The sequence below is a fragment of the Sorghum bicolor genome, chromosome 1, assembly GCF_000003195.3.
Source record: "Sorghum bicolor cultivar BTx623 chromosome 1, Sorghum_bicolor_NCBIv3, whole genome shotgun sequence".
NCBI lineage: Eukaryota > Viridiplantae > Streptophyta > Magnoliopsida > Poales > Poaceae > Sorghum > Sorghum bicolor.
Window position 1 is genome coordinate 73,164,171 of NC_012870.2, and position 17,966 is coordinate 73,182,136.

At 40.8% G+C, this 17,966-nt stretch overlaps 2 protein-coding genes across 3 annotated transcripts; one reads left to right on the forward strand and one right to left on the reverse strand.

Moving 5' to 3' along the window:
* Positions 384-6,425, reverse strand: LOC8085303 (microtubule-associated protein 70-4). 2 transcript variants are annotated; one of them, XM_021455631.1, is made up of 11 exons: positions 6,034-6,425; positions 4,151-4,236; positions 2,683-2,748; positions 2,423-2,593; positions 2,164-2,334; positions 1,929-2,084; positions 1,698-1,844; positions 1,534-1,605; positions 1,119-1,434; positions 793-995; positions 384-672 (listed from the first exon to the last, which is right to left on the reverse strand). In XM_021455631.1, exons 1-10 carry the CDS (start codon positions 6,137-6,139, stop codon positions 874-876), a joined length of 1,413 nt encoding a protein of 470 aa, XP_021311306.1. In that variant the 5' UTR covers positions 6,140-6,425; the 3' UTR covers positions 384-672; positions 793-873. The 2 variants fall into 2 exon arrangements, with proteins under 2 accessions (XP_021311306.1, XP_002468275.1); XM_002468230.2 differs by having other exon boundaries at positions 793-1,434.
* LOC8085304 (probable methionine--tRNA ligase) lies at positions 10,202-17,095 on the forward strand. Its single transcript, XM_002465597.2, has 17 exons — positions 10,202-10,383; positions 10,481-10,625; positions 12,017-12,170; positions 12,252-12,404; positions 12,533-12,763; positions 12,835-12,978; positions 13,537-13,627; positions 14,403-14,509; positions 14,595-14,709; positions 14,815-14,933; positions 15,039-15,104; positions 15,195-15,323; positions 15,412-15,555; positions 15,634-15,760; positions 16,053-16,282; positions 16,369-16,470; positions 16,605-17,095. Exons 1-17 carry the CDS (start codon positions 10,272-10,274, stop codon positions 16,833-16,835), a joined length of 2,400 nt encoding a protein of 799 aa, XP_002465642.1. The 5' UTR covers positions 10,202-10,271; the 3' UTR covers positions 16,836-17,095.

Consider the following 17,966-nt stretch of genomic DNA (forward strand, 5'->3'; position numbering starts at 1 on the left):
CATGCTTTTAGGCCAGTCTTAGTGGGGGTTTCATCAGGATGTCATGCACATTTATTAGAGCGTCATGTCAGCAAAATTGCACTTTTTGCATGAAACGAAGAGGAGAGAGAACGAAGTAGTTTCACCATGGTGAAACTCCGCGGCCGTTGTTTCCCACGCGGTGAAATGGGATGAAATCCCCACTGAGGGCTAAATCGTTTCACCATCTTGTATGTGATCCAATCATTTTGCAGTAATTAAATGCTTTGCCCAGCCTAGGAAACGTCAAGATGAAACTCATGCATTGTGGAAATTGTTTCATTATTCGTTTCATTGATGTCTTGTCAGCAGATTTGTTTTGGAAACAGTGCATTGAAACGAGCCACTGAGACTGGCCTTATTGATTCACAACCTTCACTTCTTTTCCTTCTTCCATTACATTAACAACACCTTTTATTTAACAAAATAACCAATTCCTCAAAAGAGCACAAAATGATTTCTTTGCTTTCAATAGTCACGCAAAATTACATTTATAAACTTTGAGGTATAGCTTATATGTACACGAGAGAACAGATAATAAACAAGACAAGATGATGACACCGCAACTAGTGTTGTTGTTCAAGCAATCACCCAAAACATAATAAAGTAGTTGTCGATGGGCGCACACTCCCTTTCAAACAAGTCATGTTGTATCTGTATGAAATAAAGAAAGAAAATAAATAATTTTAGAAAAATATTTTAGGTGTCATAAGGTTTATGCAAAATATTATGCAAGAAGTACCAAGCATACAATGGTAAAATTATAATGTTTACCTGTACATAATAATGTTATTTGCCCTCCACTTATGTGTCCTCATGCAAAAGTAAAACCCAAACACCCCAACTTGTGTTGTTCTAAGGGCTACTTTCATCACTGGAGCTATCCCCATTTCTCTCATTCTCCACGTCTTCATGATGTTCGCTGCTTTGAATTCCATATTCATCATTTCCGTCAAACACTTTTGTCTCTATATGCCCTTGAGGATGTGAAACAATCAAACATGTCTTAGAATTTGGGTTTTGTACTTTGTTCTCTTTCCCAGCAACAACATCCATTTTGCCTTTTGATGCCCATAGTTGATTTTTCACGAGACACTCACCTTTACTAGAAACCGTTCTCGCTCTAGGGCTATCAAATCGCTTCACAACTCTAATTTTCTCTATTGGTTTGGTTTCTGAATTAGGTTGCTTCAATACTTTCCCTGCCACTGATGCCCTTGGTTGAGATATAGGTCTTCTCCTATCAATGGCTTCATGTGAATATGGTTGAGGCAACACTCTCATTGTTTTGTGTTGCTTTGGTTGAGACGTTGATCTTCTAGGAGTGGCTTGTTTGTTGATTTCCTTTGTAGATGAGTTGGATGTTTCATTTCTCATGTCATCTTCAAGTGACTTAAGCCTCCTTTTGAGTTTGTCCTAAGAAACAAACCAAAATTAAAGAAAAGATACTTCAAGATTTGGCTGATATAAATTGCTTGAAATAGTCACTTTATATGGAAACACTAGCTTGCTTACATTAAGTTGGGCTTCGATCTTTGAAGACTTCTCCGCTATTGTTATCTTGTCACGCAGTCGTTGTATCTCTCCCTACATGATTGTTAATTTGTTAGTTTACCATGTACAATATTTGAATATCGGGCCAGTTGTCATCATTTTAAATATGACTCAATATACGGTACCTGTAGGTGCCTCCGTTCTTCTAGCCATCGCTTGACTGGCATCAGCTTCTCAGAGTCGTTTTTCCATTCATTTGCTGTTGTTGACGCGACACGATTGACATAAACCTTGGCTCGAGCTAGCTCCCTCTCAAGGGTCCTCTTTTCCTCCTAAAGTTTTAAACATCTTATAAATAACTAAGAAACTAGTGGAATCCAACATTTAAATTACTTGAGCATAGGTTTTGCATGTACATTCAACATGGTAGCTTGATTCTGATAGAAGTGCACTGCATTGGCAACCTCGCCAGTTGCAAGAATGGATTCTTCAAGTTCATTGATGGTATGTGTGAGCTTCTCGACCTCTAGCACCTTCTGTCTGTTAGCCTTCTCTAATAATTTATTCTCTTCCTGCATACACATTACAAGAAAAAATTTAGTTCCACAATGCTGCAAAAGCACACACAAAAAGGTCAGATAATGCATATACATGGTATATCTCCATCTGTTTCTTCAGTTCAATGTTCTGATTCTGAACGTCCTCTACTATTAGTGCTCTCTCAAGCGCGCTACGCAAAATGTTGCCTGCTTCAACAAGCGCCACCTCCTTCAACTTTAGATGTCGTTCTAGTGCCTTCTTGTCATCTTGGAGCACTGCAATCTAGAAAACATCCATACACAAAAAATATCAAGTAAACTATGTAAGTTTATTTGTTGTTTTGATGGTGAAAATATGTGTCCAGACTTACCTCATGTCTGTATTTTCTTATGTCTGACTCCAAGGGTGCTATGATGGCATCGAATGGAACCGATTCCTCATCTTTTTGAGAAGAGTGGATCCTTCTAAGTGTTGCCTCTGCAGCGAATTGTGCGGACAATGCTTCTTTGCGCTCATTGTTTAGTCTTTTGACTTCTAAATTCTGCCAAAATCAAATAGATTTGCTATGAAAATGATATATAGTAAGATGTAGAATGACATTGAAGCCAAGACTTGATGGAGATAATTGACCTTTTGCTCAAGTTGTTTCTCCAAACTTCTCATCTTCTCGTCTTGTTTCTTCAGTTCCTTGCTCAGCTATAGAAAATGGAGTAACATTAGTAGTTTAACAATTAGGCATCTTTATATTGAAGTTGTGTTCAATCTTTAGTGGAAAGTGGAAATTAACTTGCAACACACAATGCAAAGGAATTCAAGCAAAAGGGATGGCAAGCAGTTAGTAGTTAGGTGTTTTCTTAGTCTATGATGGCTCTGGTAGTCAGGGTGGAAGGTACCACCTCTATCATATCTATTATTGTTGCATCAAGATTTAAAATTAAAGTATTGTCCATGGCCAGCATAGAGCGTCATTAGTGCCTAGGGTTAGGGATCCAGAATTTCTTTTGGAACTACAATCACTGTGGTCCTAGAAGGGGGGGGGGGTGTCAGGAGTCATGGTTGCAAATGACAATGGACCATAGTTTGACTAGTGATAAGCCAGTCGGTTCTCCACCAGAGCTACTAGCCTACTAGCAACAAGATGGTAGGGGGAAGAGGTGTAGCATTGCGAGTCATTAATTATTGGAGGTTGGGGTAGGAAGAGGCAATGACAACCTATGAATAACACAAACACAATCTCGTCATCTTGGGCCTTGCACCATTCGAATAAGGATGGCACGTTCTACTACGCCTTGTTTAGTTCCCTCCAAAAACCAAAATTTTTTCAAGATTTCCTGTCATATCGAATCTTACGTCACATGTATGGAGCATTAAATAGATAAAAATAAAAACTAATTGCACAGTTTGCCTGTAAATCGCAGGATGAATCATTTGAGCCTAGTACTCAATGATTGGACAAAGTTTATCAAATAAAAACAAAAATGCTACAGTACCCCAACCCAAAAAATTTTGAGAACTAAACAAGGCCTCAGACTATAAATTTACTTAGTGGTGAGACCTAAGATTTAATTAATTGGATGGTGCATATGTGTTTTGTATTCCCCTTGTGGAGTGTCCACCTTTGGGGGTGATAGAGCAATTCTAACAGTTTTGCAAATATGTTTGGCATTCTTGTTTTTTGTCAAAACTCTCAAAATCTCATATTCAACAGTTTGGCAATTAGGCTTGTTTTTTAGCAAGTTGACAAATTCTCCTCATTTCTTGGCATTTATACATGTCTGGAATAGGCTTGACATACTGCATGCGCGCGTTTTTATAGCAAGCTGACAACCTGATGCTTCTTCGTTGATCTCCGAAACCAGCAGATTTTTTTTGCCAAGTCAAAATTGTCAAACCCTTGGAGATGCCCTTTTTGTTCCCTCCCCATATCGTTTTGTGAGTTGGCAAATAACAATATTTGCCAAACAAAATTCGTAAAACTGTTGGAGTTGCTCTAACTTTTAAGATATATGTACTCCTCTCTTTTAACGAATGATTGGAGTCATGCTTACCCTTTTAAAAGGAAATAAACTCGAGCTAGAAGCTACATTGTGAAAATTACCTCAGCAATAGCCTTGTCCTTAAGAGCTTCCGTCACCTTCAGGCCTTTGATTTCACTGTATGCATGTCCTAACTCCCTTTCCTTTTCTGCATGAAACACCAAACATTAGTTTCAAATAGACATGACAGCCACTTTTTTGTATTTCTATAAATAAATTTTAGAAAAAAAAATCTTCAGTCTAAGGTCCACAAAATTTCTTTCACCATCCTTTCGGAGTGACTGAAAAGTAATTTGATAAAAATGAAGTGGTTGAATGATACATCATACATGTCATAACTAAAGATTTGGCAAAGAGTTTCTGGGCTTATTAAATGTCACAGTACGGCTATTATATTATTGTATAAAAAAGTAAAGTTAGACATGATGGTTCATTCTTGCAGTTCAATAATTAAGAAAAGAGACCGGGTGAATCCGGCCACCATTGTAAAAAGGGGCTAAAGTCGGCTGTCAACAGACACAACTGTCCTCAGTTCTTGATGATAACTAAGCTACAAACTATGGTTCCAGCCCGTCACATTTAATAGAAAGAAAGGGCCAATTAGAATGGGTACTAATAGACACCCTACCAACTATGCATATGCTTATTCTCCGTTCAATTCCTTGACGTCCTACCAACCACAAATGCACTGAAATTTTCCAAGGTTTTGTGATTTTGTCACACCTGTTACTTAGAATCTGAGCAAATCTCTCCACCTACCTACAAGAATGCGGTTACTTGTACCACTCTTTGTGTTTCCTTCTCTACAGCAGAAAAGGTAGTTTCATCTGATTAAAGTTGATTAGTACATCTAAAAGCATCCAAGATAAGCCTTTTTTTGTGTGTGGATAAAGTGATACTACTTCTAGAGTACAACTGAATTTTTCACTGAAACATATGTACTCCAAATTTATGCATCGTTATTTCCAAATTTATTTGCCGCATGCCGCAGCACCCTAGCTCAGATCACTGCTAAGTTAATTTCAATAGCTATATTAAAGAGTAATCCAGGTGAACTGGAACGGCATATGGTATATTTTTAATAACTGTAGTGTTTTCCCTGGAATAAAATTAAGCGAGTAATTCATATCAGGCAGTTCAATCGATCGTCAATCAGCTAGGTAAACTCGTATATTTTAAAACTGTGCACCGCTTGTTTTAATTAGCCTTTTTTTCACAAGAGGTGAAAGCCGCTTCTTCCCAGACTCTAACCTAACTATAAGACTTGGGTTTTTTTGAGGTAAAACTATAAGACTTGGTCATATATATAAAGCTGTATTAATGCAAATTTCCATAACAGAAGAAAAAAGAAATCTGCATGATGCATATGTTTTTCCCCGCCTCGGCCTTGGGGGGGGGTTGGGGAGGGGTGTTCGCAAATCGATAGCTCTTAAACTACTAATAAGGCCTTGTTTAGTTTTGAAAACTGAAAAGTTTTCGGAACTGTAGCACTTTCGTTTTTATTTGACAAACACTATATTATAGAGTAACTAGACTTAAAAGATTCATCTCAGTTAAACTGAGCAATTAGTTTTTATTTTCGTCTATATTTAATACTCCATGCATGTGGCGTAAGATTCGATGTGACGGAGAATCTTGAAAAGATTTTGGTTTTGGGGTGAACTAAACAAGGCCTTAGAGTATGCAAAATTCAACGTGTGTATGCACTGTGATCATACGACTATATACTAGCACGATCTGTAATGCTGCAATATATAATCAGGCCATAGTAATTGGAATCACCGTAACTTATCCATGATTCGAATTGCGCAATGCAGCATCATCAGTGTTTGTTATGGAAGAAAAGTGTAGCCTAACTGAAGACGAGGTATGGGTTCACTGATCATCCTAGGTCTAACAACGATCATATATGCATGCATATGTGCTATGTAAAACATAAACAAACCTCTGAGGAGATTCTGCAGACGGTTGAGCTCGTCGACGACAGGATCAGAATGGCCATGGCCATGGAACATCTCCTTGCCATGATCCACCTCTCCCAAGCTGCCCATCTCTTTCTCTCTGTGGCAATGCTAGCTGCCACAAGCTATAGCTACACCTCTAGCCGCTATAGCGCTAGCACTGTGTCTTCTGTTCTCACCTAATCAGGAGAGGAAGAAGAACTGCACACCCAAACGAGGCGGTGTGGTTGGGATTATATGGCGCTGCAGGTTTCTTCAGGATCACCCCACTGTCCCTTGCTTGGCTTACGTGAGGAAATTGACCGTGAAGTGGAGTCCGGATGAGTGCTGTTGAAGAGAAGGCACGGCCCGCGGCCCGCGGCCGGGGCCGGGTGACAAATGGAGCCATGTCCCAAAGTCACCTCACTAGTAGAGGCAGAGCACACACAGACCGACCTGGCATGAGAGCGACGCAAATTTCGGCGACCTTTTCTTGGAGCCGTGTTGCGCTGCAAACAAACATTTGCTCCAAGCAAGCAAGTGAGCTGTTGAGACAGGACATCTTGAATTCTCGATGCGCTAATATGCACGTTATTTTAAACATATGCCATTTTCAGTTTCCATCTTTTACTGCAATATTAATTATTCAAGAAGAGAAGGAGGAGGTCGGTAAAGTGTGGCATCACACCGAACTAACTGTCCTTGGTTAGATATTTCAGAAAAAAGGTATCAAGCAGTTAAAAGCCTGGTATGATTAATCGAAGGTGATCAATCTTCTCTGTGAACACGCAGGGTGACAGGACAATGTGTTAAATGCAACGTTGATTGGGCAATGGATATTGTTAGGGATTAATTAGCTGAGCAGAAAAGGATCTCTTCTAAGGTACACTGCAAACAATGCACCTGATCAGAACCCAAAAGCAGCTGCGCCGCATATCGTAACCGTCGGTGAGGAGCAACCATGGATGTATTGATGCACACTGAAGCGTGTAACGCCCCATTACTGATGTTGACGAGGGAAGGAGCCTTCCCTTTGTCGTCTGCTTCGCCACAGAATTACTCATTGGATTGGATGAGCATGAACTCCAAGGTTCCAAATGGCAGAGGAGGGACGAAGCACCGGGGATTTGCGGGCATAAAGTCTTTTAAGGTAAGGAGAGGAGGCTTTGCTTCTCGTATAAAAAAAAATAGCATCAGGACACTAAAATACTCTTAGCAAAAAGGTGGAGCCAACCAAGTTCTAACCTACCCCTTCCGTGAGATAATCTTACTTATCAGTCAGTAGTTCATGCACATATTTTATTTCTGAAGGGAGCCAGGTCATGCCCATATATATATTAGATATTGAATACTTTTCAGTGATAAAAGTATTCAATATGGTTTGGAAATATCTTTTTTCTTGAGAGGGCTGATGAATAGGTCTCTCTGCAAAGATATTTTTTTCAAGATAATGTTAGTAACTAGCTCACTCACGGAAGTCGAAATAGTTTGGAAATTTTAGATGAAGTCTGGAGAAATCAATCAATTCTGGGTGTTCAGACGCGTGGACCTGTTCTTGGGTCTCTGCTCTTTTCCAAATTCCAATAACTTCCGCCTTACATATCCCCTAGCTAGTTAGTAGGTTATAAGCATATTTTCTTGTTAAAACATGTTTAGAAGACCGGATAGTAGTAGTAGTTGCTTTAGATTTACTCAATACTCAATAATCAAATTATTGTGAAAGCTCTGGATAAAATCTATGCAAATCAATCTTTGGGTCTTAGAAACGTGTGGAACTGTGTTTTTTTTTTTGCCTTCTTCCAGTATCCTGTGTTAGTTAGTGGATTGTCGGCAGCAAGGATAAGAAGTTAATTATTAGAAACTGGATTTTCTGACTAGTCTGATCAACATAGATGTGGTAGGATTGGATACTTTTGAGCTTGGTACTAGCTGATTTATCTGATCAGACTAAGAAAATAATTTATTATAGCTTTTCCCACTTTTTGGTCTTGTTCATTTCTACCTCAAACCAAGGGGGTTGGAGGGGATTAAGGGATCCAACCTCCTTGGATGGGGTAGAAACGTTCACGGTGCTAGCACAAAATTTATCTTTCTTTATAAGCCTAGCTACTCTAGAACCACCTCTCTTTTGCGAGGAAAATGACAATAATCTTTTCCCACGTGATCAATTTGTTTTTAGCTAAAAAGTGACACTAGGTTTGCGGTGCTAACCCCTAGAAAGACTCCTTTGGTAGGCGTAGCGCAAAGGCATAAAACACGAAACAAAGATGTTGATTATTCAGTGAAATGAAATTTGTTGCTTCATTTCAACCCCAAGCGGAGCTGATACAATTAGCCAGAAATAGGAATAATATAATATACTTTGCATTATTACCACCTATTGAGCTAATGGTGATGCATGAATTGGTTGTTGGAAACATAGATATGGGGGTCAGAATTCAGGATATGACGACGTCAGTGCTAGTTGTTAATAGTCAGATCAAGATTAACCCACTAATCGTGCTTGTCTAGAGCCAATAATTTCAATCATAAACATGATTTTTCTGAATTTTGGACGCAGACCTAACCCCGCATGATGTAGTGATGTTCTGAGCGTCTCGGTGCATTTCCTTTTCATTCCTTTGCCTGTGGACATTAATGTTGCTGTAGTGATTACAAAGTGATAGCCCACACCAAGGTTAATTTGTAGGTGAAGCTGCAGAGTGCTCATTGTGTCCTTACTATGGATCAGGGACACATGTGCTCAGCTTTTAGTAATGTGACACGAACCAAACAACACGATGTACTAGCGTGTTAATTGCTTGTACCTTTCCTTCTCAATCCAATGTGCAATGGACTTTATTTCCTGAGTGCCCCATGATTATGAAGTAATGGTACTTGACAATGGTACTAAATTGTAGGTTAAGCTACAAAAATGTGGTTCTCAATAATCCTTTTATCCATTACCATCTTGGATCTTTTTGTTTGGAACTCTTAGTATTTTCAGGAAGCAACAGAACGTGCCTACAGCAACAGAAAAGGAAATCTAGAATACATAGAAGGTTAACCACTAAAACATGCACTCTACCGCTAGGTATACATTAGTTGATCAGTGCGTCACAGAATGTGCTCGTTTTCTAGAGGCCACGACCTAATCTTTTATAGTTGTTTCAGTTTCACAAAAGGCTCTGTTGTTATCTTTGACAGTTCCCTTTTTCAACAAACAGAGAATAAAGTGAAGTTCATTAAGCAGCTTTTGAAAGTACCGAAGACTGAACGAAGTGCCCTTCGTGTCATAAGAGGATAAGTGAACAGTATCTTGTTGTGGACGCCTGCATCAAAAGCTTGGAGTCCTCTGTATTAAATGCTTTCAATTCCAGGTTAAAGTCCACCATCTGATGTCATACTGGCAAATTCGAGCACAGCAGTCGCGCAAAAGGTTGAGTTGAGTTTGAAATTCTTCAGGTTTCAGTTACAAAACCTTGCTCGGTATGATCAAACCACAACCAAAATTTCTTAAAATTATAGTCACTGAGGATGAGATCCAACGCATCAGCCGTCGACCTAGAAACGCCATCTTTGTTCTGAGTATGCAGGATCATTTTTGATCCGACCATGTAAAAAACTCTGGTAAACCACGTTCTTTAATTTCGTTCTTCGACCCGTCTATCTGGGAACTTTGTGACTATGCTTCAAACTACACACCAGGATACCAACCAACAAGATATTCAGAGTTGATATTTTCTCTGTCCTGAAATGCTCAAAGTTCACTCGATGACAAAACACGTAATCGAAGCACCAAAAGGCGCTGTGAGTCAGCACTTGGCAGCCAAAATAAACGAATTGATCAAAACACGCAAACTGCCAACTTTATTAGGAGTTACCGTACTAAAACTTACCCACAAACAAAGGTAGCCCTAGTTAGCTGCATCTTACTATTCCCTAACTTTTTCTGATCGGTAGGATTGACGGAGACAATGGAGTCATCGATTACGCCCAGGTGTCGGAGCCGCCGGCGCCGGCGCCGGCGAGCCGGGGGCAGTCGGGCCGACGACTAGCGCGGTTGCGTCCGTGCCGCCGCCCGCGGCAGAGCATATGTCATCCGATCATCAGAGGATGTGCTTTACGATTCGAGCTATTACTGACAGGTGGGACCCGTGGCCAGAGGGCCAGGACGTTTAACGGGTCTAGGCTTGAGACGAGACAGAGTGATCCCACTCGCACAACGAACCATCCTGTTAGCCCTAAACCCCCTCCTATCCCGATGGCGCCGCCACCGCCGCCGAAGCTGCCGATTCCCGGCCGCCGCAACATACTTATCACCAGCGCACTTCCGTATGTCAATAACGTCCCCCACCTCGGGAACATCATCGGCTGTGAGCATCCACCGGCCCCCAATTTTTTCTCATCCGTTTCTCTCCCTTTCCTGTTTTTCCCTCTGATGGGGATTCAATTCGATGGTCGTGTGCGCAGGTGTGCTCAGCGCCGACGTGTTCGCTCGATACTGCCGGCTCCGGGGTTACAACGCTATTTACATATGCGGGACTGACGAGTATGGCACCGCCACCGAGACTAAGGCCATGGAGGAGAAGTGCACGCCCAAGGAGATCTGCGACAAGTAAGCACGCCTCTATTTGTCATCACCTTTCCTACTACTTGTTGACAAATTTGTTTGGTTTAATTCCTCTCGAGCTGTCTTATTTGGGGTTTAGGTTCAGTGCAACCTGACGGAGTGGGTGGATTTCTGAATCTGTATGTGACATAAATTACTTGGAAATTCCTCATGTGTTGTCTAGAAATTTAGTGTTATGAAGTTGCAGTAGAACGAAATTATGTTAATGTGCAGCTACGATACTTGAGAACTATAGTAAGCTAATAAGCAGGGACTTAGGGTGCGTGGCCTCTTAAAGAGAGAGAACAAATGTCACAGCCTTAAGCTTCTCTGCAATAGTCCTAGGCTACAATGGAACTAATCATTTGACAGGTGCTTAAATTTAGGAGCTTGTTTAAGCATTTATCAGATTTCAGTTATTTATTTTCGGCGCTCGGGTAGGTGTCCGACAGTTCAGTCTTGATAGAAGGCCAGGCCGTGGTGGCTTGGTCCCAACACCTGCCCGAGCCCCTATTCGTCATGCAACTACCTGCACTCCATCGCAAGAGAATTTGATAGAAGGCCAGGCGTTGGTGGCTTGGTCCCAGCGCCTGCCCGAGCTCCAATTCGTCATGCAACTGCCTGCACTCCACGGCAAGAGAATTTGTTAACTGCTCGTAATGTCTGTTAAGAGCCATGAGCTGCACCTGCCCTTGTGAGCCAGAATGATAAATTATTTGCATATCAGTAGATTTGTTTGCTTAAACTGATTCTATTGTTGAATTTTGGTTAGACTTTTCCTGAATCACATTTAACAGGACTAGCAGTGCAATAGCTAGTTGATGCCTAGATTTCTGTTGTTGAATGATCTGATTTATGGAATACTAACTCTGATTCGAAATGTAGGTTGTTTTAGGATTCTATGCAGACTTTCTTAACTTGGACCTAGTATACGAAAATGAAACTAGCATAGATTTACTACATGTGGTTGATGTTATTATATTCATTATGGAAAACATTCATAACACAATATTCCCTGTTTAAAATAGTATATTTTAACAAAATTGCAAGTCAAAGCGTTACATTGAAACCGTGACCCTGTCCCCCTGTTCTAAACGACCTATATTTGAGATTGATAACTTAATTATTGATCATGTGATTTTTGTTGTGTGTGTTCAATATGGAAGTGCTCAATGCATGTAATGCTGCAATTTTGTTAAGAGTTCATCAATTATGTCTTCCATATATTTGAAAATTGGGCTTCTATGGTATCCACTGTATTTACTTTGTTTTGTAACTTATACCCATAAATGTTCCAGTTGTGCTTTGCTATATCCATTTCCTGTAAACATGCTTATATTGCATAATAAAAAAAATTCGCTTTCTTCATAAGAAGCTTTCCCTTCTGAAAAATGTAGGTACCATGCTATCCACAATGAAGTTTACAAGTGGTTTAACATAAAATTTGACAAGTTTGGGCGGACATCTTCTCCTGAGCAGACAGAAGTCTGCCATGCAATTTTCCATAAATTGATGGAAAATAATTGGCTCACAGAAAATACCATGCAGCAGGTATAACTTATTCTTGGTGCTGTACTTGTATATTTATCTTTGTATGTTGTTTCTTTTATACGATTCTTACCTGCATTGCAGCTTTACTGCGATACGTGCCAAAAATTTTTAGCCGATAGACTTGTTGAAGGAACATGCCCGAACAAAGCCTGCAACGCATCAGCACGAGGAGATCAGTGTGAAACATGCAGCACCTTGTTGAATCCAACTGAACTTATTGACCCAAAGTGCAAGGTAAGCATGTACAGTACTTACTGTGCTCTGCCATATTTGTCTCTGTCAGCATAATTGATTTAAGCGTATAATGTGTCATAAAATTGTGAATTATAAATTGCCTTCTTGTATTGTGACTTTCCATGTAGGTTTGTAAGAATACTCCACGTATTCGTGACACGGATCACTTATTTTTAGAGCTTCCTCTATTGAGAGACAAGCTGGTAAACTACATCAATGAAACTTCAGTTGCTGGTTCGTGGAGTCAAAATGCTATTCAAGCAACAAATGCATGGCTGAAGGAAGGGCTAAAGCCACGCTGCATCACCAGAGATCTTAAATGGGGTGTTCCTGTTCCTCACGAGAAGTATAAAGACAAGGTTTGGGCATAGAAATTATGCATTTCTGCATTTACCAGATTATCCAGTTTTCTCATTTTGATTATTTTCAGGTGTTCTATGTTTGGTTTGATGCACCTATCGGCTATGTGTCTATTACGGCATCCTATACACCTGAGTGGGAGAAGTGGTGGAAGAATCCTGATAATGTAGAATTGTTTCAGTTTATGGGCAAAGATAATGTGCCATTTCACACGGTAAAATGACTATGCCATTGCAGCAGTTTTTTTCTAACTTTGATATTGTTTTGTCATGACAGGATCTCTAAAAATAACGAGATCCTTTTGCCCTTTCATGATATTCCTATAGCTTCAAGGACAACTATGAAAAGTAATTGCTCTGTACAGATTGCCATACTCTGGGTACAGTTTGGTTGGGTTTCGACATATAACATAGCGTGCATATTAAACTCTGAATTCTAGCCAAAAGTAAATGGTTGACCAGTCTTTATTCAATTTTGTTCTATAATTCACCAAACATATAACATAGCATGCATATTAAACTCTAAATTCTTGCCGAAAGTGAATGGTTGACCAGTCTTTATGCAATTTTGTTCCATAATTGATCAAATTCATTTCTTTATTATCATTAAGGGCAATTTCACCTTACCTTAGATTCCAGCACCCAATTAAGGATTTGAATAAAACTAATGTCCATGCTTTTAAGTTTGTCGCTTGCAGTTTTGACTAGTGCAATTTTTTTCTTATGCCTGTACTTTTGGATCAAGCTTCTATTTGATGAAATGCTCTTTCTAGATCATGTTCCCTTCAACGCTACTTGGAACTGGGGAAAAGTGGACAATGATGAAGACGATAAGTGTTACTGAATATTTAAATTATGAAGCAGGTACATCATATGGTGGTTACATATTTCTTATCTAAAATGTTGATTCATGCTCAGTTCATGTGGGTCATTAGTTCATGTGGTTACATCATATTTTTTGTTCCTTTTTTTCCCATATGTTTGTTTAACTCCTCATTGAACTTATGGTGCAAGAAAATAGTGGCATGAAGCTGGATTTGTGCTTATGCATCAAAATTGCCGGATATGTTAAATTACTGTAGCTTTTCATTCTCCTTGCTGTTCTGGCTTTTGCCTTTAGACATGCTTCTCGTAGTCTTCATTTGTCGTACAGTTGTACCAAGCTACCAATTTAAACATTGCTTCTGATAAATATAATTTATAATGGTTTCTCTTAAATGCCCTACTGCATAGGAGCATGGCTAATTCGCTATGATCCAATGCGCTTTTGAATTTTTGTTGTTCTTCATAGAATTGATTCTGTAAATGTGTGAGTTATACTGGTTAGAGCAGTGTGCTTGGGGGTCTACCCTTGTCGGTCTGCGTTCGAATCCTGGTACAACTACTTATTGTAATGGGCATTGCCCCTCCCCCCTCCTCGGGCAGTCGAGTTTTGTTAAATCCATATATGGTACACACCATACAGTGTCTATTTAGCCATTATTTCTGATCATCAATATATAGTTTATGTTGTTTCTCTTAGATGGCCTACTGTATAGGAGCATGGCTAATTCACTACTGTCTAATGTGCCTTTGAATTTTGTTTGTGCTTCATAAAAAAAATTCTGATGTATATGCATGGAAATTATTGTATCTGTAGGAAAATTTTCCAAGAGTAAGGGTATTGGAGTCTTTGGTAATGATGCAAAGGATACAAATATCCCTCCTGAAGTATGGCGATACTACTTGCTTATGAATCGCCCTGAGGTCAGTATAGAAGGTTGTGATGTTCAAGTTTATGATAGTACACACAACTTTTTGACATGTAACATGTTTGATCTGATTTACTCAGGCATCAGATACACTCTTTACTTGGGCTGATTTGCAAGCGAAATTGAACAGCGAGTTGCTGAATAACTTGGGAAACTTCATTAATCGTGTGCTAAGTTTTGTTGCAAAACCAGCTGGTTAGTCACAGTCTGAATCATACATCTTTATGTGTACGTGGATTATTGATAGATTAATCATCCATGATTCATCATTGTTCTTATTTGACATTTCTGTTTTTGTAGGAGCTGGATATGATTCTGTTGTACCCGATGCTCCTAATGCGAGCACACACCCATTGACAAAGACGCTTGCAGAAAAAACCAGTAAATGGGTTGAGCAATATCTCGACGCAATGGAAAAGGTACCTTATTTTGAACTATTGACAGAACAGTTCCAGCACTGCATGTTTAGCCACCTATAGTCATGCAAACTGCTAGGTTTTATAAAGTGTGTCCCTTCATGACAGGTTAAACTGAAACAAGGACTGAAGAGTGCAATGGGCATTTCTAGTGATGGAAATGCGTATCTGCAAGTAAATCTCGTTCTGCCTTTGTTTTTGTTTATTTTTTCCCCTGTAGACTATACTGACTTTTAGTTATCTTTTGTTGCTTAATCAATGTAGGAGAGCCAGTTTTGGAAACTTTACAAGGAAGATCCTGCATCATGTGCGATCGTGATGAAAACTTCAGTTGGTCTTGTCTACCTGCTTGCCTGTCTTCTGGAGCCTTTCATGCCCTCCTTTTCTGATGAAGTATGATCCTAGTTGTCACTGTATCTTGCCCGACTTAATTGGACTAATGTTTGTCACTTGAATCTCATGATGTGATCCTTTTGCAAAGGTGCTGCGTCAATTAAATTTATGTCCAGAAGAAAATCTGTCATTTAGTGAAGAAAAGGGAGAAATTGCAAAGGCAAAAACTCCTTGGGATTTTGTACCAGCTGGGCACAAAATAGGGAAGCCCGCACCTCTGTTCAAGGAATTGGTGCGTCTTTGCTTTTTCAGAAATATTTTCACCACTGGGCCATAATTTTACATACCTTAACTTGATATTTGAATGCAGAAAGATGAAGATGTAGTTCTCCATAGAGAAAACTATGCAGGGAGTCAAGCTGAGAGAAGCTCAAAAGCAGCAGCTGATGCTGAAGCCAACAAAGTTGCTAACAAGCTCAAGGGCACAAAATTATCTGGTATTAATCTCGATGTTTATTCTCCTTATGCTGGCTAGGGTCATTTGGAGAAACTGTTTTTTTCGTTGCACATATGGGGACAAACAGAAAAATCCTTGTTGCTGTGCTACTCATTGGTGTATCATGTACTCATATATTTCCTTAAACTACTGCGATTGGAATGCATGTTTCCATGGCAGATTGCAACCTTTTTCTGTTTGAAGTGATTTGACTCCTATTTGGATTACATTCTCCAAAGCTATTTCCAAATTTCAATGAGTCAATTGTTTAGCTTTCCTCTCGTCTCTTTCAGATGGAGGAACAAAAAAGGAACCAAAGAAACAATCTGGTGGCTCAAAATCGAAGACAGCTGAGGCTGACATTACAGTTGCAAAATTGGATATTAGAGTGGGGCTTATCAGAAAAGCAGAGAAGCATCCAGATGCTGATTCGCTTTATGTGGAGGAGATTGATGTTGGAGAGGGCGCACCAAGAACAGTGGTCAGCGGCCTTGTCAAATTCATACCTCTTGAAGAAATGCAGGTTGCCTTTTCTAAGCATCATTTTGATCTTTCTAGATACTGTCTTTTGATGTATTGTATCACTTAGCATCTGTTATGGATTAGCAGAACCGGAAGGTTTGCGTACTCTGCAATCTGAAACCGGTGGCAATGCGTGGTATAAAATCGCATGCGATGGTTTTGGCTGCATCCAATGAGGACCACACGAAGGTGAGAGCATCTATATTAACCTTCTTATCCAATAAACTTTACACGTAACCGTTTTAAGCCCTCAACTGGAAATCGTCAATGCAAGACAGTACCAGTCATTTTGATTTCTGTTTATGCTCGCGCTCTCTGTAAAGGTTGAGTTGGTGGAGCCACCCGAATCTGCTGCCGTTGGGGAGCGTGTTACCTTTGCTGGGTACTCGGGGGAGCCCGAGGCTTCCCTCAGTGGCAAGAGCAAGACGTGGGAGAAGCTGGCCGCCGAGCTGCACAGCAACGGTGAGCTCGTGGCGTGCTACAAAGATGTGCCCTTCACTACCTCGGCTGGAGTCTGCAAGGTCAAGACAATAGCAAACGGAGAGATTCGCTAGGCACACATCACCGAACTGCAGCCAGCTGACCCAATCTGCGGGTCTGGTTTCACTGAAAGCTATTGTTCCTGATTTTCATTTTAAAAAATTTTGGTATTTCCTATGTAGTTTTTGTATTTTGAGTAAAGATCAGCTCAAATACTGCAAAGCAGCCATGATTTGGAAAAATGCCGAGAGTGCCCTTTGTGCATCCTCGTATTAGTTACTTGCCTCCGATCGTTTAACTCCAAGGCTCCACCATGCTTCTTGCTCCATTTGTATTCCCTTATTCTTTGCCTGCTCTTCTTTTTAGTTCCATATGAAATAAATGTTGTGTATGAAAACATCACTTTATATAGGACAGCCTGCCTGGTAGTGTCAATGCATGGAAAGGAGCAAGCAAGGCAGCTTGAATGCTGCGAGGAACTGTAAACGGAGCTTGGGCAATGGCCAATGGGCAGTGCTGCTGTGCTGCGCAAGGCCCAGTGCCCAGTGCCGTCACGGATTCACGAACGACCATGATTGCCGGGTAGTTGCATGGCGTACAAATGTCATTTGTTGCGCGCCCGATGGAGCCGAAAGCGCGGGGCATCTAGTGCTGCACACTGTTCACGTATGGGGTCGCGGGTCCCTCCTGCCCTCGTGATCCTGGCCCCTCACGCTTTATTATTACTTTTGCCCTCTTGCTGCTATTTTTGCTCTCCGACTGCGACGGCCTCCTCACCGGCTCGGTTGCCCCTGCGCTTGGGGCTGGCGCTGTGGGCTGTGGCGCACACCATACTGCTGCAGCTGCACCAAGCGAACACAGGCTGGAACGCTGCTGCTGTGCTGTGCAGTGCCTGTGCCAGGCGCCAGTCACCACTCCACGAGCCTGGTAGCTGTTGCTCGGGGATCTAGGACTGCTGGACTGGGCCTGTCCGCCTGTGTCTGTGGTGACTGGTGAGACCACTGATGCAACAGCGAGTCAGCGACTGCATCCAGCCAAGTACTTCCCCCGCCCACGCAAGAAGCAAAGAAAAGAGAGAAATGCTTCCCCGCGACCGCGAGACCGCGGCAACAAGTACTCTTTTGTCTCCTCACAACCTTTTCCAGTTTTTCTCCATGAATTAAAGACGATGTGTATGCGATGTACTACTGGCGTGCTGCTGTGCA

Coding starts and splice junctions, on each gene's coding strand:
- LOC8085303 (XM_002468230.2), bottom strand. CDS start 6,139: ATGGGCAGCTTGGGAGAGGTGGATCATGGCAAGGAGATGTTCCATGGC. Junction 2,594..2,682: donor AGAAACAACTTGAGCAAAAG/GTCAATTATCTC, acceptor TGATTTTGGCAG/AATTTAGAAGTCAAAAGACT. Junction 1,845..1,928: donor ATCAAGCTACCATGTTGAAT/GTACATGCAAAA, acceptor TTAAAACTTTAG/GAGGAAAAGAGGACCCTTGA.
- LOC8085304 (XM_002465597.2), top strand. CDS start 10,272: ATGGCGCCGCCACCGCCGCCGAAGCTGCCGATTCCCGGCCGCCGCAAC. Junction 10,626..12,016: donor CCCAAGGAGATCTGCGACAA/GTAAGCACGCCT, acceptor TGAAAAATGTAG/GTACCATGCTATCCACAATG. Junction 13,628..14,402: donor ATATTTAAATTATGAAGCAG/GTACATCATATG, acceptor TTGTATCTGTAG/GAAAATTTTCCAAGAGTAAG.